The sequence below is a fragment of the Triturus cristatus genome, chromosome 2_1 (genome assembly GCF_964204655.1).
Source record: "Triturus cristatus chromosome 2_1, aTriCri1.1, whole genome shotgun sequence".
Taxonomy (NCBI): Eukaryota; Metazoa; Chordata; class Amphibia; order Caudata; family Salamandridae; genus Triturus; species Triturus cristatus.
The window spans coordinates 268,754,841-268,779,993 of NC_140581.1; the positions used below are offsets into that span (position 1 = coordinate 268,754,841).

The 25,153-nt window shown below is 45.2% G+C and overlaps 1 protein-coding gene across 1 annotated transcript in view; it reads left to right on the forward strand.

The window, feature by feature from the left end:
* Positions 1-25,153, forward strand: part of LOC146864080 (UDP-glycosyltransferase 3A1-like) — a 680,300-nt gene that overhangs the window by 439,737 nt on the left and 215,410 nt on the right. Inside the window, exon 5 of the mRNA XM_085640710.1 lies at positions 18,039-18,270. Coding sequence (XP_085496836.1) covers positions 18,039-18,270 — 232 coding nt within the window. The remainder of the gene's footprint in view (positions 1-18,038; positions 18,271-25,153) is intronic.

The window sequence follows — 25,153 nt, forward strand, 5'->3', positions numbered from 1 at the left end:
GCCTGTGATGTACTTGACCCATAAAAATTTCTCAAATTGTATGAACCTAGAAAAATATTTTATTTCACAGTCACCTTTTTCTTGATTATCACATACAATAGCACATATGAGTCTGCTGTACAAAAAACTCTTTTGTTTGATTTAATAGACTAAACTTTTGCTCCATTTATAATATAAATGTAGCCCACATATAGAGGACATTGGACTCCTGACATGCCTCTTAATTCACTAATGTATACAAAAAGTGATAGATAGAATGCTTGAATGAATCTCAGCCAGTCTAATTACTCAGACCGCATCCCATCCACTGTTGTTTTGCACATCATGTCACCTCAAATTGGACCCAGTAATATGCAAATCGGTCTTGAGCCTGCTACAATCTAAACAGCCCACCCCGAACTGCCAAGCCAGGTCCTTTCTGAACAGGAACACAAGCAACCCAGGACCAGTTATGCCCTAGTTATGGGCTCATTAGCCGAATAATTGTTTGGTTCCAGTGACACAGTGTGCACAGGACCCACATCTTGGCATACCTGTGTTGCTTAGGGCGACACACTAAAGTATACTGTTGGAAAGTAGTTTGTTAGTATTGATAAGTAGTGACCTATCACTAGTAATAAGACCACAAACACAATAAAAGTTTCAGTTAAGGTCTCAATAAAGTATTCCGTTGCTCAATCCTTGGTGGTTGGCTGCAAGCAGGTAGGCTTAACGTAGGACACAGGTGTGTAAAGCATTCAAAAACACCAATACATTCAATATGTAAGACAAACCACACAAGAAAAATTAAACACCAATTTATTAAAATAGGTTATCGTTTTTTAAAGAAATAGACACCAAACGACAAAAATCTAATGTCGAGGACCAGAGATATGAATTTTGAAAGAATAAACACTTTTTAGTGCCTAAAATCCAAAACCACCAACTTGGGTCGCACTTGACTGGGTCAAAGTCAAAGTTTGAGGCCAACTGCGATGGAGAGTGGGTCAGATACACTAAGTGGGAGGCCTCAGTCAATATTTTACATTAGCACTTAAAAACATTTTGGGAGCTTTTTCTTTCAAAATCGAGCGGGTCGCATCAGCAGGCCAGATTGGTAGGCGACAATGTTGGCTTGGCTTTGCGCGATGCCTCAGTCGAACTCCTGTAAGTTTCGTCGACAACGAAGGGCTCTGGGCTCTTTCAGTGGGGCAAATCTGGATTTCAAGCCGGCTCTCGACGACGGGTCGGTCACCCTATCGAGATTTCCACAACAGTTGCTTGAAACATCTGGAAGGTCTCCTTGAGGGTTCAAAGTGTCCACAATACCAATCCAGGGGTCTAGAATCTCTGAGATGGTCCTTTAAATGCTGGGACTAAAATTCCCACAATGCACCTGGCCAAATCCTTAAAAGTCCACTGGACAGATTTCAGGCTTGCAACTTCTTGGTGGAGATGGTGCAGGTGAGCTTAGTTTAACTGTTTCTGTCAGGGAGTTCACTCCTTAATCCTTGTTAACCTAGGCAAAGTCCTTAGGGCTGTAGTTCCAGATTGGGCAGCAGATGCAGTACTTCAGCGTGCAATCCATTAGGTGTAGATCAGGGTTACAGCAGGGCAGTCCAACTCCTTGTTGCGTCAGGCAGGGGATCTAAGTTGCCGTGTAGCTCTCCCATATTTATTACGAGTTCCTGGGCGTCAAACAGGGAGATCCATCTGACCAATGGGATGCAGGGTGTCACCCAGGTAGGGTGACCACTTCCTCTAAAGTGTGGCATATTCTTGACCCACAAAGTACTATTCTTACGAAAGCAAAAGTGGAGAAACTCTCTCCTGGAGGGTTAGATCTGGCTAAGCCAAACCACTGGTGTGGCTAAGTTTCCTGAACACTCCCCTCCAGCCCCTTCAGTAATCTAAGTACTGGGGCTCCTGTCTGGCTGTAGCTGCATGTGGGGGGGCGGTGGGCCTATGCTTCCCTAAACTGTCAATCGCCCTTTGAAGACCATTTTGGCTACCCCACCAAAACCTACCTTTTGCTCTGCAGCTTGCAGTTCTCCTCCCACAGGAAATCCTTTGTCTCTAATCAGGCCACTTCACACCTCATTAAGACAGCTTGGCTCCACACTTCATTAAGACAGCTTGGCTCAGCCTGATAGAGGCTGGCCAATCAGGAAAGTGCTTCTTGAAGGCTGAATTTTGGCTTACAGAAAATAAAGTACCATAACCTATTTTCTGGGATAGTTATAATAAATATAACAGTGGCAAGTTGTTGGATTTATTCTATCATTTTGATATTTTGAAGTATATTCTAGCTCCGTTCTTTCAATAGTTAAACTTTAAAGTATTCTCATCTTACCATATTGCGCAATCGTGCTACAATGGGGGAAAAATGAATTTGGCAGTGTTTCCCTCACCAGGGCGTACAAAACATATTTTATAATATCCCTGTTTATAGTTACAAGCCACCCTACCTCTGAGGCACCGAAGGGTGACATATGTAAAAATAAGGTTGTTTGAGACTTTGGAAGTACCTTTAAGTCCAAAGTCAAATTTGCCTATAGCTTTGATGTAAAGGTAGCCTGATATGCCCAGACGTGGATCCCGGGGTCACCGTGCCACTGGAATCACCCTATACCTGGCTGAAAAGCCCTAACTAGGGGGAAACTGGTCCTAGGCGGCTTATGTTCCGGTTCATGGGGGACCTGGCAAACCCTATGTCACTACTTGTCTGCAAAGTATTCATTATCTGTCTGACAGTATACCCACACCTGAAAATTTCTTTTTATCACTCCTCTCAACCTCACTCAACTTATATCCACCAGCAGTAACACAGATCTACCTTGATCAATGTAATCTTTCTTCCCAACTGAACATTCATATCTGCTTGCAGCCTATCAACAGAATCATGCTGCTCTGTTTATGGAACACCAAATTGATTTGCAACAAGGCCTTATTTAATACAAACTGCTTTGATTCACATACCCCCTCCAAATCACAACTATTACCCTCCCTATATCAACCCAAAACACATCCAAAACAGCAGCAGACCAGACCTTTATCCTTTCTCACCAACTATTCCTGCCCTTGTCTCTTACTACCTCTTGCAGATCCCCCACAAAAACCTCTCAGTCAGTGTTCTCAAACCATATAAAATACATATTTTCCTGTTCTTCTTGTAGCCATCAGATCAATCGTTTAAGACCTCTATGCTACCATAGATTCTTTGCTACTCTGCAATTTCTACATAATCCTTGGTGTGATCACCTTAAATCTGTAGAGTATCTACCAACAGAGCAAGCCCTTCACCAACTTCTTCTAAGAACCTTTCTATGGCCAAAACCCACTCCACCCCCTCACTGACCTGGAATTCCATTAGACCTTATTTTTATTTTGATTTCACTGACTCACTGCCTTTCCACCATGTGCAGGCCAGAAAGAGATCAAAAGTAATGGAAAGCCTTCAGACTAGCCATTAGGCTTGGGCAGGACAAGGCAGAATTACTATTTCACCTGCGGTTTGACAATGCTGGGGGGTAAAAACATATGCCAGTCAGCCAGGAGATACTACTTTTCATCCTGTCAATTAAAATCCATCTTGCCCATGAGAGGGATGAACTTTTTCTGACTCCCATGACTTTTGTTCATAACAAGAAACCAGCCACTGATGCTGTTAAATTTCAGACATTTTCATTAAAAATATTATCTTCTGATAGATACTTCTAGCGAGAGATTTCTTAAACATTTTTTTAGCAATGCCCCACGTGGCGCATATTGGCACCACCCCTGTGTGCTGACATCAGTTCCTTTGTTTCACCACCTTCTGAAGCATATCCAGATCTCCACTCCTAATTTCATTGGTAACTTCCAAACTAAATCCAGTGTGCTAGAGAATGATGTCCCGGTTATATCTATTTCCAGTCTGAGTTGGAATCCTCCAATACCCAGGCCAGCATGTAGAATTAGAAACCTGGATGGTATTGTGTTCCATCTAAGAGTGTTTACTTTGGAATGTTTGGCACTTACTTGCTTTGCTTGGCATTGCAGCGGCCACAACTACTTGTTTAAAATTAAAGAATAATGTTCAATTATCTATAGGCTCCTGCTGATATTGTCATCCTAACAATTTGTTGACGAGAGGGCAGCACTATATCAAGGACACCATAGGCAGAGAAAAAAAATGGCCCGCATGTGTATTGCCTGCTGTAATTCTGATACCTCCTATTGAGTAATTATCACCAATTTAGACTCTGGTTTACGTCCGCTACCCACCACTCCCTATTTTCATTGTTTCTACCATGAGCTTATGAACCGGCCGCACTAGCAAACGCGTGCACCTGCCTCACATGAACTCAGGATCAAACACTGTGTTTGCTTCCATGTGTGCCTCTCGGGGAACAACCTTTACAACGCAACTTTTACAACGCACTACCATTACAACGAAACTGTCACAACGCAAATGCATTGACAACGCATGCCATTACAACGCAAGTCTTTACATCGACTTGCACTAGATGGCGTGCTAACATTAAAAATAGTGTAGTTTACTATCCAAACACCTTCCCTACTGTTACGTGGACTGGAGTTAGAATAGTAAATTACACTTTTTTAATGTTAGCACGCCATCTAGTGCAAGTCGATGTAAAGACTTGCGTTGTAAAGACTTGCGTTGTCACTGCATTTGCGTTGTAAAAATTTCGTTGTAACAGCATGCGTTGTAAAAGCATGCGTTGTAACATCATACATCCGTGCCTCTCTATATGCAAGCTACTTGCTGCCAAGACAGTGTTAATGCTCTGTACTTCCACTCAATGAAAATTAGTGACAAGTTCAAACAAATTTATATAGAAAAGTACTGATATTTACTTATAGCATCATCATTTTTCCTGGAACGTTGGAAACATTGATGGTCATTCTATTCTATTCTCTGTGATTTGTAAAGCACATTGCTAACCACATAGGACTTCCCAGCACTAGGAAGGGGAAAAGAAAACTACTTATTCGAAAAGAAAGGTCTTTAACTGTTTCCTAAAGGAAAGCTCGGATTCTGCTTTCTTACTTTGGAGAGGGAGAGGCTTCCATAGTCTAGATACTAGGATGGTGAAGGTCCGTCCTCCAGCTCTCCTTCTTTTGAATCTGGGGACAATCAGACGTAACTGGGAGGCAGATCTCAGATGTCTTATAGGTTGATGAATTGTTAATAGGTTTTGTAATAAGTGTAGAGCCTTTCTTGTGTATTGCTTTGTAGGCCAGACAGAACACTTTAAATTGTATCCACTTTTGCACCAGACGCCAGTATAATGAGGATCTTGCTGCTGTGACTGATTGAAACTTCAGGATGTTCTGCACCGTGCGGAATGCTGCACTTTGTATCCTAGGAAAACTATTTATGCCACATTTGGGGCTGCCTAGATATAGAGAATTACCATAGCCATGGCGAAACAAAAATCATGCCCTGAACTATGGTTCTGTGTGTGGATTTAAGCAGCCATTTTAGTACTCTCCTGAGGGTGTGAAGGAGGCCAAAGCAGATGGCTGCCAATTCCTTGGCTTTAGATCCCATGGTAAGTTCTTGGTCGAGGCAAACAGCATGATATTTTACTTCTTCCTTGGGGGGGGGTTTGGTTCCCATAGATAATGGCCAATTCAATTCTCCCCAAATTGATGAGTTTTCCCTGTTTTCCTTGGTTTTGGCCTCCTTTTGGGGTGACTTCTGGGTAGTGTAAGGGGAGGCGTGGGCTTGCCATTGGGATAAATCGCAAAGTTGAGTTGGCAGTTAAAAACTTTCCTTCAGGCTGAAATGGCAGTTTGTGTCAGGCTTGCCTTGGTCAGCATCATAGTGGCACAATTAGTGCTGCAGTCCGCCGGTCACACTTAACTTACAGGCCCTAGGTACACAGAATGTCATATACTAGGGATTTACAAGTAAGTTTAGTCATGCCCATTCTGTACAGTTTTAGGGGTCCAGAACACTGGGTCTGCTTAGCAGAGCCCAGGCCTCATTCAAAAGGCTGGGGTGACCATGCAAAATGAAGACCTATCCTCACAATAATGTATTGTGTGTCCTTGGAACAGCAGCTGATGTATTTAAAACATAGGCAATCGGCTCAATTCAAGATCAGAGGATAAAAATGTGAAGTTGATCATGGACTCTGGGTCACTTTGCTCGATAATTCCAATCAGTCTTTTTAAATCCACATGGCCTAATGTTAAATTAAACCCATAATACTTTATTCCAAAGGCTACCTGGGATCCACAATGTATGTGGCAGGATATATGTGGGCACAAATACAATTTCTAGGTTGTCAAACTTCAGGAAAAGCTTAAGTTGCCAAGGATGGACCAACAATATTGGGGTGGATAAACCAATATGATTTGGAAATAATTATCATTCTGAGAGCACCACATTAGTTGATGGTTGTTGAGTATGAAGGACTTGATGATGTTTTATTGCAGTTTAAAAAAGCCTTTTGAGACAGACTAGGGGTGGCTCAACAGTATATCCATAAGATAGTGTTACAAAAAGGAGCAGTGACATTGAAGCATGCTCTCAGTAAAATGCCTTTGGCCATCCATGAGATACCAAAGCCATGTTGAAGCATGTGGAAGCAGGAGCGATTATAGAAACCATTGAAGCATTGGAATGGTTGTCACCAGCAGTGATCACAAAAAAGCAGATGGAAATTTGAGATTTTTCAGGGGCCTTCGCAGCAATAATGAGAAAGTGATCCCAGATCGGTTCTTATTGATTAAACATAAATGGTTGGTAAGTACTTCTCCAAGTTAGTCGTGAGAAGTGCTTCCCACCAGATAAGATGCATCTAGATTTAAAAGTGTTGCCTATTTTTATTACTAATGGAGGAGTTTACCAATTTAGCTGGTTGCCTTTTAAGTTGTCATCTGTGGCCATCGTTGCAGCAATTGAATGGAATGTGTTGGCTGCTGCATGGGCTATGAAAAGGAACAAAATGGGGAGTAGAGAGGTTCCACTCAAAGGAGTGGTGGAGGTGGATACATCCTCCCGGTCATAAGTCAATAAACATAGTGATCCACCCACAGGTAAGTATAGTATGTCAGAATCTCCCACAATAGATATGTATCCCACAATGGTGGAGAGTACACACTAGTTGTTAAAATACCCCTCACACACCAAAAGGGCCCTTGGTGTCATGCTTCATCATAGGGGTCTTCCCGCCCCTCTACGGGACGGGGCGTGCTACAACCTACGTTTGCGTGGGAGCACTGATGTTAATGAGACAACTATGTGTGACGCGAGGGTGTGAGAGGAAGGGTCTGGAGTGAATGGGAATGTGAATTAAAAAATACCTGGCTCTGTGGTCTAGAAAATTTTAATATACCCTTGAGCTGGTATTAATAAAAGGTGGGGGGGAGGAGGTGTGGATGCCTCAATGAGCTGTGCCTCCTATGTCTGCCGACATGTTTCGAAGCTTCCCCAAGCTTCTTCTTCAGGACCTTAAGGATCCCTTCCTAAAGACTCACTGTGTCGTGTAGTAACGTAAATATAAAGTAGAAAAGGTAGTGTGGCAAGAAGTAAGTAACCTCCTAGGGTAAGTAATGCCTAAATAGGTCTTGTGTGGTCGATAAACTTGCTGTAGAAAAAAGAAAGACCTCATGAACCTGTAGACCGTGTGGTAGGGGTGCCTGATAGGCTATAAATCCGAGGAACAATGTCCAGCCACGATTACCAGCCTGGTCATCTCCGTCGGTCATGGGCTGCCAGTTCTTTTGAATATATAATTAAGACACAAAATAACATTGCAGATGGAGCTTAAACCTTTGCTTAAGATGTTAAAAACTGGTGGCGCTTGTAACCGTTCAGTTAGACTGGACAGATGGTCTACAAAATCCAATTGTTTAACTACATAGCAGTGTATATTCCCAGTTGAAAAAAAAAGAATTGCAGTTTGTCTGCCTATGTTTGCCAGATTGCAAAGGGGTAATGGGTAATTGGAGACAGAGGCAGTGTTAGCGTGTGTTGTGAATATGGTGGAAGACTGAAGGGATGCAATCAAGAAAGATGGAATGTTGTCCCCTTCCTCAAGGTGTCAGACCATATTACAATGTGTTAGATAATGTCTCCACATATAATTACAGGGTTATTATTAGAGGGAGAAATGTGCCCCTCCTGTAGTACTGAGCTAAACACCTTTAACACTAGCTAATGAAGGACATTAGAGCAGTCACTAACTTGGAAGAAATTGGAGGAGAGTGTAGAGTGTGAGCATAGGCAGAGAAACAGACAAAACTAAGGTTAGGATTGCTAGATGAAGAACAACAGAGCTTGGATAATGATTTAACCTAGGATACGATTTGTCTTGTTTAAATTGAGATATTTGATTTTCTCTCTGAATGTCAAGGATATATCACTATTTGTGTTGCTGTTTATTCAGTGTGAGTGGAGATAGCCTTCATGAGAAATGTTACCACTCTGTCGGCCAAGAAAATGTTGAAATAGATTTTGGAAGCTTTCTGCTTACTGACAATGGTACACAACTTACATCATATAAAACAAAGAGGTTCCTTGTATACACAGGTGGAGAGAGTGAATATGACGATAAAAGGAAGCATAGAATTAGCATTAATTTATGCCCCAATTTAGAAGTAGCTTTGAATTATATATTTTGGGCTCATCACACCACTGCTGCTAGTTCATCAGGGAATTAGAATTGATAAGAGGTAGATCGGCAGGTACAAAATTGACTTCCAAGTGGCTATAGTGTTGTAGGAGTAAGGATAAAGGTGATTTATCTAGGAGAGACAATGGTGAGAGAATGTTTCAAAAAGGAAATAGCTCCGGTGTATTCTTTTTGTGGGAGATTTAAAAAGATTTTTTTTATTAACTATTTTTATTTTGCTTCAAGTTTCATGAGAAACATAAAACCTACAAAACGATAACAAAAGGTCGCACATAGGTCAAACATGAGAAAACTAGTCATCACAGGCTCAATGATTTCACACATCGTAAGTGAACATCGAATATTACAGTAATAGATTCTCTCCCCTCTGGTTTTCAAACAGTAGCATAGTTCCCAAGTGGCACCCTCATGGCAGTTCCCCTTGGGTTGCAGGGGACTGCAGCTAGTTCTGTCCCCCGTCATCTGAGAATATGGGATTTGTGAAGCCTCGACCTGTTGAGCCAAGCCGTAATGGTTCAGCCAGCTACCCCATACCTTATGGAATTTTCTTGGGCACCCTCTACTCTTATATATGAATCTTTCAGATGCCATGCATAGGTCCATCCCCCTTTTCCATTCATGGAGTGTCGAAGTTTCTTGTTTACTCCAATGTCTTGCCACGTCCCGCTTCGCTACCACTAGGCCCAGGGCACTACAGAGCAATTGAGGTCTGGCCACATCAACATCACATTGGATGCCCAGAAGGGTAATCTTTGGGTCCGCAGAGATAGATATATTCAGCACTACATTTAGTTTTCTAATTATCACATCCCAGTATGACTGTATATTAGGGCAGCCCCATTGCATGTGAAAAAAGTCTCCAACTGCAGTCTGGAAGCTCGGGGTTTCAGCATGACCCATTTTGTGTAGCCTGGCTCAACCGTAGTATAACCTTTGAAGGATTTTATACTGAATGAAGTGCAGTCTATCTTTGATTGCCACTCTCTAGGGTGCATCATGGACACCTCCCAATCCACGTCCTCTATAGTACTCAACTCACCCTCCCATGTCTCCCTGAGTTTGCCAAGGTTATCGGCATGTTGTTGTTCAATGTTTTGTAAGTGAGTGACACTGCTTTGGTCATGAGCTCTTCCTGTAGTAGTCACCCCTCGAATGGTGCATTTTCTGGTAGGTCCGCCCCCTCTAATCCTTCCGCCAGCCATGCATGGGCATAATTGAAGCTTGAATTCGGTGCAGAAGGTAGAGAAAGATTTGGATTCACCCTTGTCAATGACGTCCCCAACATTAGAGATCTCCAAGATATCCCAAATTCAAAAACAGCGTAGCTTACTCAGTTCCTTGAGCCAGTTCCCTTTCCACAGTTGTGTTGCCCTGGTAATCTTATGGACCCACCCCAGTGTTCTAGGTGCTCTTTCCCACACTTTCAGGGTGACTCGTGGAGAGCAGCCCATGTGTTCCTTTTCCTCTGTATAAATAATGAAAGAACGTGTGGGATGTCAGTGTCTGCCTTTCTAGTTTGTATGTGGTGTAATCCCATGCTACATGTATCCAGTCGTTGATGGGGATCAGATGCGCTGACCAATAATAGGCCTCAATATTCAGCAGTGCCAACCACCATTGTATGGATGACTTGTAATGTCCTTAGGGTGATCCTTGGGTGCCTCCCTAGCCATAACAGTGATTGTAATTCAGATAGTTTCCCAAAATATCATTCTGGGGAGAGGGTGGTAAGTATTCTGAAGGGCGTAAAGAAAGTAGCCTGATTAATAATTTTAAACAAGGCAACCCGGCCCACCATGGTGAGGGGCAAGTCTCTCCTTCTGTCTGCATCCTCTTTAAATTTAGTTTAGCTGGAGGTTGTATCTGTGGCAGACCTCAGTATGGGGTGTAAGAAATATACCATGGTATTTAAAGCCCTCTGTAGCCGCTTGTAGATCCCCTGGTAGGGGAGGCCACTCCACTATCAGTCTAGGGCTATACACTCTGATTTGTGCCAGTTGATCTTATAGCCTGAATACCGTCCATAGTTGTCTATTATTTGAAACAGGGATGAAATCGTGGTGTTGGGTTCCGTTACAAATAGGAGAATGTTGTCCACATACAGGGATCTCTTCTCCTCCCCGTAGTTGTCAGGAGTAGCCCTAATGCCTCGTACCCTTGGCTGCTGTCTAATCATGCATGCTAAGGGTTTCACTATCAATGCAAACAGGAGTGGGGGCAGAGGCACCCCTATTTAGTCCTGCGACCAATGGGGAAACCCTGAGAGAGTCTGCCATTCACCCGTACAGTCGCGCTGGGGGAATTGTATAATAATGCCACCCATTTCCTACAGTTCGGACCAAATCCAAATTTGACCAGATTGGGTTCTAAAATGGGCCAATGAACCACGTTGAATGCTTCTACCATATCCAACGACAGGAACACATGTGGGGCGTTGCGGTCCTTGACCGCCATTAGCCAGTTATGCGTTCTGTGGAGACTCCATCAGGTTGCCCATCCGGCATAAACCCAGACTGGTCACAGTGGACTATGTTGCGTAAGAGTCGCGTTGCCAGAATTGCCACTAATATTTTGACCTCAGTCTTCATTAAAGAAATGGAGCGGTATGAGTCACACCTATCCCTAGGTTTACCTTGCTTACGTATGGTGCACTATTGTGACTGTCCGGAGGTCTAATGGAAGGATACCCTAAAAAAGCAATTTTTAATCAGCTACTGGCTTTCCTTCTGATTTTGTCACCGATTGGTTTCAAATATTGCAGTAAAAGCACATGTCGGTCATGGATCCATTGGAGGTGTGTCTCTGTTATCTGGGCTCAGGACATGACTCGAAGTCATGCAAAGAATGTTCCGTCACGCACTTGAAGGCGATCCAGGACTGAAAAGCAAAGCTGTACTTTGTCTAACATAAGAAGTTACAACCCTCCTTTAAATCCCGCTCCCACTCCAAGGTTAGGGGCACTGACTCTCTCTCTCTCCCTAGGCCATTCCTACAAGGTGTCAACTTTGTGGTCCAAGTTCCCTGGTAAGTATAAATCAAAGTCCAAACACAAACAAGTGAAGTTGAAGCAGCTCAACCCTTTCTTACCACTCTGTATCAAAAGAGATGACACCGGGGCGTCATGATGTGAGTTAGTCTCCCTCTAGCAACGGAGTTGATTACTGAAATGGCCTTGGTACATCCCAAATTTCCTGGTCATTGGCAATGCCACAACAGATTGAAGATTTCGAGGAGGCTATGTTGCAGATATTTGCCGTACTTCTGGCCTCCTGTCAGGATTCCCCCGGTGGATGTGTCCTCAGCACCCTCTGACCCCTGGGGACCTGCTTTTGGCCAGCGCCAACTATGGTACAGACTTTCACTTTGGCTCCTGTGCAGGCACTTCTACATCAACACAGGTACAAAGGCCACCAGTGCCAGAAGAGGATCTGGTTATGATTTCGATGTCTGACACTGAATCAACTTCAGCCTGATCTCAACTGAAGTCGCAGTACAAGATCATAAGGATTACAAAATTATAAAAGTGCAACTTGTCATTATGCAGCCCGACTATAAACAAGTGACTCTAACACAGCAGACGCACCAGCAGAGCTTCCATTTTTTTTGACTCTGCCTGTGAACAAGGTACAGACCAGAATGGACATGACGATGGTGGGGGGGAGTTTTTTTCTCCTCACTCACTGCACAGATGACAACTTTAACATGAATTCACAAGAGGCCAGGGGGCTTAATACTCCCTTTGAGACCCAGTTTGATTCGCCACATGGGCCACCAATTGAAGGGAGTGCATGGTTTTCAATGGTCATCTGCCAGGTAGTTGAGGTCCTGGTACTGCTCCTGCCTTCAGTTGAGTCCCAAACAAATGTCCTTATGGAAATTTTGTAGCCGGGGCCAGCCACGTCATAGCCCTTGTTCATCTTTAATGATGACCTCACCAATACCTTCACCGGCACTTGGTCAAAGCCTTCTTCCTGTACACCGGTAAATAGGCAAGTGGCCATGCATCAGAGACCAGGTCCTGGTAACCCTGATTTTCTTACTTAACATCCTATTCCAGAAATGGCAGGATGCATGGTATTTAAAAAGTAGGACCTGTGTGTATACGTTTTTCATGTCCAGGTTATGAAAACTCCTAAAGCTGTTTTTCACTGTAAAAAGGCTATCTTTCCCATTTCCTAATTCTGGGTTCAGATTGGGAACAGTTAAAGAAATTATGCTTACACTGAAATTAATTGTATTTTAAAATCCTCTTGGTTTGTAAAGTCTGATTTTAAGTTACAATTTCAGAAAGAAAAAAAAATCCACTTTTAGAAAGTTGACATTTTTATGCACAAACCAACTGTGCCTTTCTGATTGCATCCTGCGTAACAGACTGTGAATGGCTCCCTTGTTGTGGGTGATGTATTCTTTCTAGGCATGAGAAAAAAGAAGGCCTAGGTGTGAGGGGGTGGGTCTTTCTAACAGGATGACTAGGGAGGAGCTGTACCCTGCTCTGATTACATTTCAAAGGACCCTCCATGCAGTACACACAAAAGAACCTGGAACCAAACCTGCCATTGCCTTTGTCCCTGTAGACAGTTTGGAGCCAGGACCAGAGGAAGGGAAAGAACCAATGAGATCCAGTTTTGGGGGACATTCCAGGGAATCCTCCCACACAAAATGTGTCCTTCATAACCTCTCATCAGAACACTCCTAAACCTGTGGAAAATTCACAATGAGGATTGCCCTCTCTATCTGAAGAATTAAGAGTGGGCCTGCTTGCCTCGAAACCATGCTCTCCAGAGTGACTCCAAGGGTCAGTTGGCTGACCTCTTGTTTGAGCTACAGGGACACAACAAGCTTCCATAGGCCTCCCTGCAGCGGCCCAGCTGACCAGTTCTAACTGGACATGCCTAGACCCTGCTACTGGCCTTCGCTGAAGTGGGTCCTGCTCCCCAAGAGATGCCTCCACGACCTGGACCCTTGGCTGGCAACAGTGTAAACTCCTTCTGAAGAAAAGCTGAAGATCCAGAAGTTTTATGCTCCTCATGATTGCGTAGTGACCTTTTCACGGGTAGAATTGACCGCTGCGAGATGCAAAGCTCTAGTGGGATCTGCTCCTCATCCCGCCAGGGACCATCTGCAACAGCCAGCAACACAAAGCTCCAGTGAGACCTGCTCTTCGAGCTGACAGAGATAGCCTGTGCCAACTGCTAACACAAATCTTCAGCGACGACTGGCTCTTTATGCTACAACAGCGAATGTCTGCAATGCTTGACCTGCTTCTCATGATTCTCATGCAGACAATCTCCTCCTCAGGCCCCTGCCAACTTGAACAGCACTCAAAGGACTTGAGAAGGTTACTTTTCAGAGGAATTGACCTGTTCCTGGTATCCCACCCATGCTCCATCGCAGTCAGCCTGAACCTGTGACTTACCCCCCTGGTCTAGCTAGACCAGTTAACCATGAGTGGAACTTTGTGCTTGATAGGGCTACAGTGCCAACAGATGCAGTTTCTGATAGAAGACAATGTGCCTCAGCACTGATGTGGTTGATCTCATAGTTTCTGATAGGATACCAGAGTCTCTAAGGTTGACGTAGATGTTTAGGTCTCTAACCATCACTGGTTCCAACTTTAGGACTGTGGACAGCTGGGTGCCTTTTCAGGAGATACATGTTGCCTAACAGAAAATATACAAGATTTGTCTCTATTCACATGTAGACCACACTGGGGGAAAAGAGAGAGGTGATAAGGGACATCTCAGTGCATGCCAGGATTTAAAGGATTTTAAAATGTTCCCACGTTCCCTCCTGAGTGTCTAGAACTATTTTTCCAACACTAAAGCAGTTAACACCACACTCCAGGAATTTGTGATTGAATAAATTAATTTCAACATCATAATTAGCATAAAACTGACACTTTTAAACCATCAAGGTCTTGATCATGTGACCAAACCGCCAACTCCGATCATCTAGTCACTCGAGATCGGAGCAAAGTCAATAGTTATGATGGCAGACCGTGATGGAGCTCGGTTCAGATGCACAAAGTGGATTGGGTCTTGGTCTACGCTTACCTTCATACTTAGAAGAATGTTTACAAATAAATGTCTGAGGGGGTAAAGGTCAGAGGGGCATGGAAGCCAGCAGTGTTCAAGGAAGAGGCGTTGTCTGGGAGCAGCTGGATGAAGTTGCAGCGAAGATTTCTTCATTTGGACTTAGTATTTTTTATGGAAATCAAAAATCTCCAGCAGGATGTAGTTGTAAGCTCTAGACAACGAGTGCTCCACACGACCAGATACCTCTTCTGTGAAGAGCCAGTGAATAGAATTTGCAGCTGCTGTTGTAAGAAAATAGCAGGAGTTAATGTAAAATCAGGCTCATTAGTGATGCACCTTAGGCTGATCGGCGAGCAGGTAGGTCCCAGTCTCCTCTCATTCTCAGAGTCCCAAGTTTTGGATGTACCCTATCTGCCCACCTTTAGCACCACTTCTAAGTGTCCAGGACTAACCGGGCACCATTTTGAGGGTCAGGACTCACTCAGGCTGGGTCTAGATACTGGTTTGAGATGATTGGAGCCTTTTGTGTTCCCGATTAGGAGGCCAGCCAACTAGCTGTCACAGTCATTCTGGAAGTCTTGGGTTCAAGCAGAGAGGCAGGTCTCAAGCAGCAGGGCAGTCCTCAGAGAGCAGAAAGCAGGCTTCAGGCAGCAGAGCAGTCCCCTTGGTGTAATAGGGTAGTCCTCTGAAGTAGACAGCAGGCCACAGGCAGCAGGAAAGTCTTCTGAGAGTCCTTCCGCAGGTCCAGGAGTGACCTGAAGAGTGGTTCTGAAGGTTCTAATTTTATACCTGGTGCCAGCTTTGAAGTGGAAGAAACAGGTGGAGTTCCCCTCCAACCGAAGATTCCAGAATTTCTTGCATCCCTGCCCTCGTCCCAAAAATGTCTGTTGACACAATAGGCTAGTGTAAAATTATTTGTGTGTGTGTGCTGCGGCAATGTCTCAGACCTGTAAGTGGGGCTGTGCACAGCTCCAGCCCCATCCTTGCTTGGATGGGTCATCCTGCCAATGTTCAGTCCCTCTATTGTGTAGCGATCTGGGAGGCATACACAAAGGCCAACTGCATCTAGTCATGTGACCCAGGAACAGCCTGCAGGCACCAAATGACTAGGACAAGAAAATGCCAACTTTCTAAAAGTGGGTCTTGTAGAATTATGATTTAAAATCTAGCTTTATCATTAAAGAGGGTTTTGAATTTCAATTCCTTAGACACCAAACATGAAATTTCTACCTGCTACCAAACAAAACATATATTTATTAAATTTAATATGGTAGCCCAATGTTATCCAATGGGCAGGTACCCAAAGTAGCCCTCAAAATGTTTTCAGACCAGCCTTCGCATGGTGCATAGTGAGTGCAGAGAGTGAGCCTGACCACTACAAGGAGGGTGTGGGGGTTCTACCCCCAAAAAATATTTGATCAAAAATGGTACATTCTACATACAACACGTTATTCATTATATATTCAATTGTACTAGCTTATAAAGCATCGTAAATAATAATCTTAAAATACACCACGATTAATCTTTGTTAGGGCTCTTCAGGTGATTCCCTCGCTATTATCCTTCATCAGTCTCTCATCTCTCCATAGCCCCTCTCTCACAAGTATTTTATTTGATTTATAGCACCTCTCATACCAGTGTCGAGTGTCAGAGCACTTCACATTACACACAAATACAGACAGTGAATAATATGTGTATAAATCAGTGTATAGAAAATGTTACAAAGACAAAGGGAAATACAAGGTGTAGGAATCACATGTCATACATACCGGTACACATTTTTTAGGAGTGCTTAGTGTAAAGCACAAACCCAGAATTCAGAACACAACACAGTGATTATGGTTAACTTTAATAATAAAAATGTATTTCTACCCAAACAAATCCTTTTAGCAACATTAGGATAATGAAAGACTCGGAAAAAAATATAACTTACTAACCTGTACCATGTAGGTTACTAGTAGCTCTTTGATGACTCTTCATAGCTCACAGTGCTTGACTATGATTATAACTTAAGAACTGCACATTAACAAAAGGGTCTCTGTGACAAAAGCAGTAACCCACTAAGCTATGCTCATGAAATACTGATCGGTGAGCTGCATGTCATATGCCCTTTGCAGAAGTTATATTAACCCTCTGCGCTACCTTCAATTAGTCAAAACTGCCACTAGATAAAACTCCGATCTCTCTCCAGGAGGTAATCACAATTTTTTTGGGTTTTTTGGGTACATTTATATAGCACAAACTCGACCAGAAGGTATCAGAGCACTTTACATGCTCACCAGTTATGTTACAGACGGACACATTAATTTTTGGTAGGCACAGAGAGATTAAGTGATTTGCCTAGAATCACAGGATATTGAGCGTCCCTACCGAGACTCGAGCCCAGTTCCCCAACTTCGAGATCCACCACTCTAGCCATTAGGCTACATCCTCCCCCCTAAGTTATCTTGCTAGTTTTATTGTTGCTTGAAAACTACTGGATATACAAGGAACTCTGCAGCAGGTGCTTTCAAAATTGCAGCACAGCTACAAAAACGACCACCAATCACATAATCAGCCACTCACCCTACCAGCCTCCCGGGGAAACGCACATGTTTTGTATTGATTCTATTGGTTCAAGAATGTGGAAAGGGGAAGAAAAGGAGTGTTCTATGGGGCTTTTAATGATTTCCTTAATGTAATACGGTGGTGTTTATAAGACATGGTGAGATTTACTGTAAGATAAAAAGTGGGCAGTGTACCATGCATAGAAGGTACATCTAAAATGCAATGAGCGGGAGGGGAGAAATTACGTCCAACCCTTCTTTGCAAAGATTTGTTATAGAGACTCGGATACAGTTGTGACGTCTTAGTGCACCTATTATGTGCAATCTGTTAGACAGCTGAATATCAAGCCTTTTCTCACATGCTTTCTTGAATCATGCTCCTGTCTCTTAGTGTAGGGCCCTCATTCGACTGGACTGTGTAAATCTATGTGGGATATCATGCACATTTGTGAGTAATTATCACTAAGTGATGGGGCGATGCCCAGGATTTAGCAGAATCCGCACTCAATTGATAGAGGGTTAATGCTAAACAGGCAACAATGTACTTTGCTCGCATTTTAGCACTGACGCTAAAAAAGGCATGGATAGTATAGACATCTTTCTCAGAGGTGCAAACAAAAATCCATACACACATATTGTGATCAACAAAGAAATTATGCACCTTTTACACATTTTTTATGATGTTTTGTCCTCATTTGCTTATGAAAGAGTTGGCAGTAATTGAAATAGAGTGGCATAGATTGATGAAAATCTTTATATCCCAGGAGATGATTTTAGGTGGCAATAACACCACCATTTCACAATCTTTTATTTCCTGTGTTATCCAGGAACTGGAAGAATTCATTGCAACTTCAGGAGACGCTGGTTTCATCGTGGTTACACTGGGATCAATGGTGTCATCAATCAGTAGATTTGAACTGCTGGAAGAGATGAACGCAGGATTGGCTCTCATGCCCCAAAAAGTGATCTGGAGGTACCAGCAGTCCAAATGGCCTCCCGAGCTTAAATTGGCACAGAATGCCAAAATATTTGACTGGCTGCCCCAGAATGACCTATTAGGTAAGACAAGCCTGACTTAACGAGCATAATTAACAGTGCACAACCACATTTTTTTTAAAATATTACTTTCATGGGCTCTGTTTAGAAAAATACCCATAAAAATAACCATGTTGTATAATTCCCCTAAAAATCCTCAGAAATGTTATAGTTTCGTTCCAAAACCTAATACCTATTCGCATTCACAAGTTATTGTGAGCTAGGTAAATGTGAATCGTCCGAATAAAAATCTCACAGATTGACACATAGCAAAAAAGAGGATAAATTATGTAATTGATGATATCACTGGTGACATTACACAAGACATCACCCTTGCCTCATCAATGACATCAGTCATGCTACAAAGCACCGCCCTTCGGACAGATCCTGCTCTCCTGCATTGAAGCACCATTGCATAATGTTGCCGCATCTCACACATTGCACTTTCCCTTACCTGAATAGCTGCACAGCACTTGGCTTCCCCGGTCCACCGCGGCTTCATGCTGATTGTAGCGGAGGGAAGACCACCCACAGCAGGCACTTCCGGGGCCTCACTTCCGCCCCGGTTAGCACTCTAGCCTACAGGGACACCTATTTAGGTGCAGCTGGAGCGGGCGCGGAGCGGTCTCCTACTGCTGTCGGGCCAAAGCTTACTTCATACATTTTCCTGCGAAGAGCTGTTAAGAGCAGAACACCCACAATGCTCAGAATGTTTCACCAAAGTTATCAGGAGCATTCAGCCGACCCTGAAACCAGATAGAAATCTGGTCAAATCAGGTACCAACAATACAGAGCTGCAGTTAGTGCTAATCAATGCTAGGTCATTGATTAAAAATAAGTATGAAGTTGCCAACTTTATTATTGATACTAAATTGGATGTCTTGTTTGTGACTGAAACCTGGGGTGAAGAAACATCTGATCCTGATTTTAAAATGGTGGTATCTCATGGGTACAAAGTGTTTAGACACGATAGGCAATTAAAAAAAGGTGGCGGGCTCGCTTTAATCCATAGGAGCAAACTTATATCACATTGCTCAATTCTACCTTCATTGGACTACGAGGCAATTCTTTTTAAAATCACTCCTTATGAACAAGAGACATTCAAAGGAATATTGATTTACCGTCCACCTGGCCCCAAAAGTAGCTTTTTGACTAACTGTCATCCTCTTTTAGAGTTGGGTCTTCAATCCAAATGTTTCACTATCCTAGGCAATATGGACTTCCATCTTGAATCATCAGCAGACAGAGACACGCAGGAGCTTATTGATATTACATCAGAATTAGGACTCCAACAGCTTGTACAATACCCCAAGCATCAAGCAGGACACACTTTAGACGGTTTGTTTACCAATAACCCTGCCATTTCCATTATATCCGTTCTCCCTCTTACCTGGACTGATCACCATGCCATTCTTTTCAGACATAATCTGCCCCTATTAGAAGGCGACCTCAGAGGAGCCCCGAGGGGGCCCTGACTATTCTGAGACCAACCCTCGAGGTATCGTAGCCGGGCACTGGCGGGAGACTCCTCAGGGGAGGAATCTCGTATCTAGGATCATACACTCGGCACCACATGACAAAGAGACACCACACCGGGAGTTCTTAAGAATAAATCTTTATCAGATCGGAGTTGTAGGATCTTTATGATCAGCAAGGCAAATATATACAAGTGGAGCGCGGGCTCACAGAGTCTTTGAGGGGGGTAGGAGGTAGCGGGACAGTCTTTGGGGGATATGGATCAAATGCAGGAGCGTACCCGGCGCACAGCTCACAATCCTCGAGCTGGGGGATACGCTTGTCGTCGTGGGGTCCGGCGGGACCAAGAGAGTCGGTGGGAGCCGCGAGTCACTCAGCAGGGCTCCAGGGCTACTTTACACAGACTTTCCGTGTTGTCTGCTGAAATGACCGGGCAAAAGACGTTGGGGAGGACCTGGTCTTCGTGGACTAAATGACTGAGGACACCGGTGATGCTGGCCCCGGTGTCACGGAGGGCTTCTACTTGGTGGCCATTAATCGTTACGAGCTGCCCATATTTCTTCGTGTTGGAGGGCAGGAGGCTTCCAGGGACCATTTCTCTATCTCCTAAGGATACTAGGGCCATGGCTACATTGGCTATCTGTCTAGCGGGGGGTGCTGCCTGGGTGGTGTGTGGGGCCATGGGGCATTCAGGGTCGTTGGCGTAATGCCCGGGCTTCTGACAACGGAAACAAGTGATGGTCACCCGGTGCCCCCGTCTCAGGGGGGGGCCGGATACAGCTGGTGGGGGTGCCGGGAAAGGCGGAGGTTGGGTCTTCGGGCGACTAGACTGGGACTCTCTCTGCCCTCCCTGGTTTCCCCCCCCTCTCTGGCGGGGTGGTCCCTGACTGGCTGGGGGGTACTCTCCTACAGGGCCCCGGGAGACCCGGGTGTTGGTCCAGCGATCCGCCTCGACAGCCAGCTTTCTCGGATCCGTGAGCTTGCTGTCGAGCAGATGCTGGCGCAGTTCCACAAAGCAGTTCGCAGCCAGGTGTTCCCACAACATAAGGTCTGTTAGTTCTTCCAGGGTGGTTACCTTGCTGCCCTTGATCCACCCATCGAACGCGCGGCTGAAAAAGTTCACATATTCCACCCAGGTGGTACCCGGGATCTTCCTGCAGTCCCGGAACCGCTGGCGGTACATCTCCGGGGTGAGGCCGTACCTTGTGAGGAGGGCCTCCTTCATGTGGTCATAGGAGGTCTGCATGGAGGTTGGTAGGTCGAGCAGGGTGTCTCTCCCTTCGCTCAGGAATCGTCCCCACAACCCGGCCCCCCAATCCTTCTGCGGGACCCGATGGGAGGCCATGGCGACCTCGTAGGCCCGGAACCACTGTTGAATGTCATAGTTTTTGTAATATTCTTTGACCACATCCTTGGGGATGTGGACCTTCTGCTCCGCCGGGGAGGCCGCCTCTCGGTTCCCCGGGGGCCGCGCTTCTTCGCTTTTTGCTTTTAGCTCTATTTCCTTCAAGCTGCGTTCATGTTCCAGTTGAAGTCTCCTTCCTTCGTGTTCCCGTTGGAGTTTCTTCTCTTCTAGTTCTCCTTGCACCCGCATCTGTTCCACTGCTAGCTTTTTCTCGGCTAATTTCAACTCGCCCTCAATTTTGAGTTTGGCTAATTCGAGTTTGTGATGGCGACTTCTTTCTCTGTCTGCGAGTTCCTCCGGGGATAGGCCCCCGTCTGGTACGAAGCTTCGCGCCTGGTTGCTGCTGCGTTCTCCTTGGGAGGGTCCAGCTTCGTCGTGGGGCTCCACCGCTCCTTCTGGGCGGGGGGCTCCAGAATCCACCCAAGCTTTCAGTGCCTTTTGCATATCTTCTTTGGTGTTGAGACTAGTGGTAGCGATTCTGAGTTCCTTGCAGAATTGCTTCAATTCTCTGTGTGTGTACTCTTTCAGTTGTTCCGCCTGGAATATGGTACTGGTGTCGTTTTCCGTGAGAACCACGGCGTTTCCTTCTGCCATCTTTGTCGGTAGTGCGTCAGCCGTTCACGGTACGATCTGTAGATTATGGGCCCGAATCCCGTCGCTTGCCACCAATGTTAGAAGGCGACCTCAGAGGGGCCTGGAGGGGGCCCTGACTATTCTGAGACCAACCCTCGAGGTATCGTAGCCGGGCACTGGCGGGAGACTCCTCAGGGGAGGAATCTCGTATCTAGGATCGTACACTCGGCACCACACGACAAAGAGACACCACACCGGGAGTTTTTAAGAATAAATCTTTATCAGATCGGAGTTGTAGGATCTTTATGATCAGCAAGGCAAATATATACAAGTGGAGCGCGGGCTCACAGAGTCTTTGAGGGGGGTAGGAGGTAGCGGGACAGTCTTTGGGGGATATGGATCAAATGCAGGAGCGTACCCGGCGCACAGCTCACAATCCTCGAGCTGGAGGATACGCTTGTCGTCGTGGGGTCCGGCAGGACCAAGAGAGTCGGTGGGAGCCGCGAGTCACTCAGCAGGGCTCAAGTACAAGTTCGGAGGTCTTACGATCTTCAGGGAGCCGTGAGTCACTCAGCAGGGCTCAAGCACAAGTTCGGAGGTCTTACGATCTTCAGGGAGCCGCGAGTCACTCAGCAGGGCTCAGCACGAGTTCGGAGGTCTTACGATCTTCAGGGAGCCACGAGTCACTCAGCAGGGCTCAAGCACAAGTTCGGAGGTCTTACGATCTTCAGGGAGCCGCGAGTCACTCAGCAGGGCTCAGGTGTTTCCAAAGGCGAATCTGCCGGACAGTCCCAGAGCACCCCTTGTTATAGGGCGACTCCTCTTTGATGTCCGGAGTCTGTGCAGGCAGGGGTCTTGTCACCTGGGGGTTGCTTGTCGGGGTTTTCCTGCCATTGTCTTTTGATCCTTTCAGGGCCGGGTTGGGAGGAGTCCCAGACACCCAGCAGGCGTGGAGCCAGCCCTCGGGGAGGCCGGCGGGCCGATCGAAACCCACCTTCCCAGGGAAGCTCAGAGGTGTGATAGAAACTGCTCCTCCCTCTCTCATCCCAAGGGGAGCGCGATGTCCTCCAGCCGGAGTGGCGCCTCTAGGCCAGGGTCGCGCTGGGGCCGGGCGGCCATCTTGGTGCATGAAGTGGGCACACGGGCCCGGTGTGGCCGAAAGGAGGAAGGCAACGGACGGGAAAGTCTGGGTCGGGTGTGTGTGTTCTGGTGGGAAGGATCGGCTAGGTCGTGGGTTCGGGGGCTGTGTGAGGTGCAGGGGTCAGGTATGGCTATGTCACGAGGGCCGGGTCTAACAGCTCCGCTCCAATACCACCAATATGGCTAGCACCAAGTCCATTGGGAGAGCCTGGCATAACATCGACCAGAGCTTAATGGAAAGCCAGTTAGTACAAAGCCAACCGGATCTGGAATTGGAAGCTGAGGCCTCAGCTGGAAAATACACAACCTGGTTGGAGTCCAACTTTGCCAAATTAGCTCCTGTAACAGTGATAAATAAAAATAGAACAAAACCCTCTGCCCCTTGGTTCTCTGAAGCCTTAAGACTAGATAAACAGGCCTGTAGAAGGCAATAAAGAAGCTGGCAGAAAAGTTAAGAAACACTAGAAAAAGATCTGTATAAAGCTATGTTGGCAGATTACAAGAAAAAGCTAATTGCTGAGAAGAGCCAATACTTCACATCACAAATAGAAAGGACAGGTGACTCTAGCAAGGAACTCTTTAAGACCATGAAAAATCTGACAACAGCTATAAAGGATGACTCGCCAATTGTAACCAAAAGCTTTGCAACACACTTGCCCAATCCTTTAAATCTAAGGTGGACCAAGTATACGATCAGTTTGCCAACTATAAAACAAACGATGCAGTATAGAACAAGAAGCCACACTCAAAGCGCCCTTTCTTAATTTTACCTTTACTTCGCCAACTCAAACAGCGACGCTTCTTTCAACTATCAAATCAGGATCCCCGGATGATCCTTACCCTCCCAGGATTCACAAGGGCTCTTCCCTTCTACGTGTAAACAGGCTTGTATACTGCCACTCCTACAAAAAAACAATTTGGACATAATGGACCCAGCCAACTACCGTCCTACCGCAAGGCTCCCGCTTCCCGCAAAAATCGTTGAGAAATTAATAAATGTTGAACTCTCCGCATTCATCGCAGAGAATCAAATCCTAGACCAGAGTCAGTTTGGGTTCAGAGCTAGTCATAGCACTGAGACGGCTCTGATAAAGACCACGGACAAAATCCGTATAGCGCTGGATGGCGGAGGGTCGGCGGCCCTCGTGCTCCTCGACCTATCCGTGGCATTTGATACCGTGGACCATACACTTTTGATCGAACGTTTAAAGACCATAGGTATTGGAGGAAAGGCCCTTTCCCTTCTAACGTTGTTCCTATCAGATAGAACTCAAACAGTTCACTTGACCAATTTTAAATCAGCACCTTTTGTTTTGCCTTGTGGGGTGCCGCAGGGCTCATCATTGAGCCCTACACTCTTTAATATTTATGTTTCTGAAATAGCTCCTCTGATCAGAAGCTTTGATCTAATACCTACCTCTGATGCTGACGACACCCAGTTGGTTATCTCAACAGTGGACACAGATGTTAATTATTCCATCAAACGTCATGACTGCATGGTCACTCTGAGCAACTGGATGAATAGGCATTGCTTGAAGTTGAATTCAAGCAAGACGGAGGTGGTGTTGTTTGTCAACCTCTTTCCATTGTGGTCGCCAGCTTGGTGGCCAGATACTCTATGCCCCCCACCTACACCTGCTACGAAGCCTAAAAATCTGGGGGTCATCATAGATGAGAAACTAAACTTCATTCTCAGATCTCGAAGGTGGTGTCCTCCTCCTTCCACACCATCAAAGCTTTACGTAAGATTCTCCCATTCATTCCTATAAGTACCAGAAATACAGTATTGACCTCCCTGGTTCTATCAAAATTGGATTACTGCAATGGCTTATATATCAACTTACAATCCAATCTACTCAGAAGGTTACAGGCGGTAAAAAATGCCGCCGCTAGTCTAGTCCTGGATGTTCCCAAATATCATTCCATTCGATCAGAGATTCAGGAATTGCATTGGCTCCTGGTTGATCAACGTGTTAAGTTTAAGGCTCTCTGCATTATACATAAGGCACTGTACAGAGAAGGACCACAATTTATGTGGGATTCCTTTAGTTGGTATACACCAAATAGACAGCTTTGCTTGGCCAATGCCTACCTGATGCCCGCCTCCAGATTTAAAAGGAAGAACTGGGGGGGGGGAGCTTCAGCTACAGTACTATCAAGGAATGGAACTCCTTTCCTCTTTCTCTTAGGAGGAACTCCTCCTTGCTTGGGTTTAGGAAGCTACTCAATACTTGGCTTTTCAGAAACTAGCTTTCCCTGACACAGTGTTGGAAGACCGGAAGCACCTAGACACCCACGGGTATTAGTGCGCTA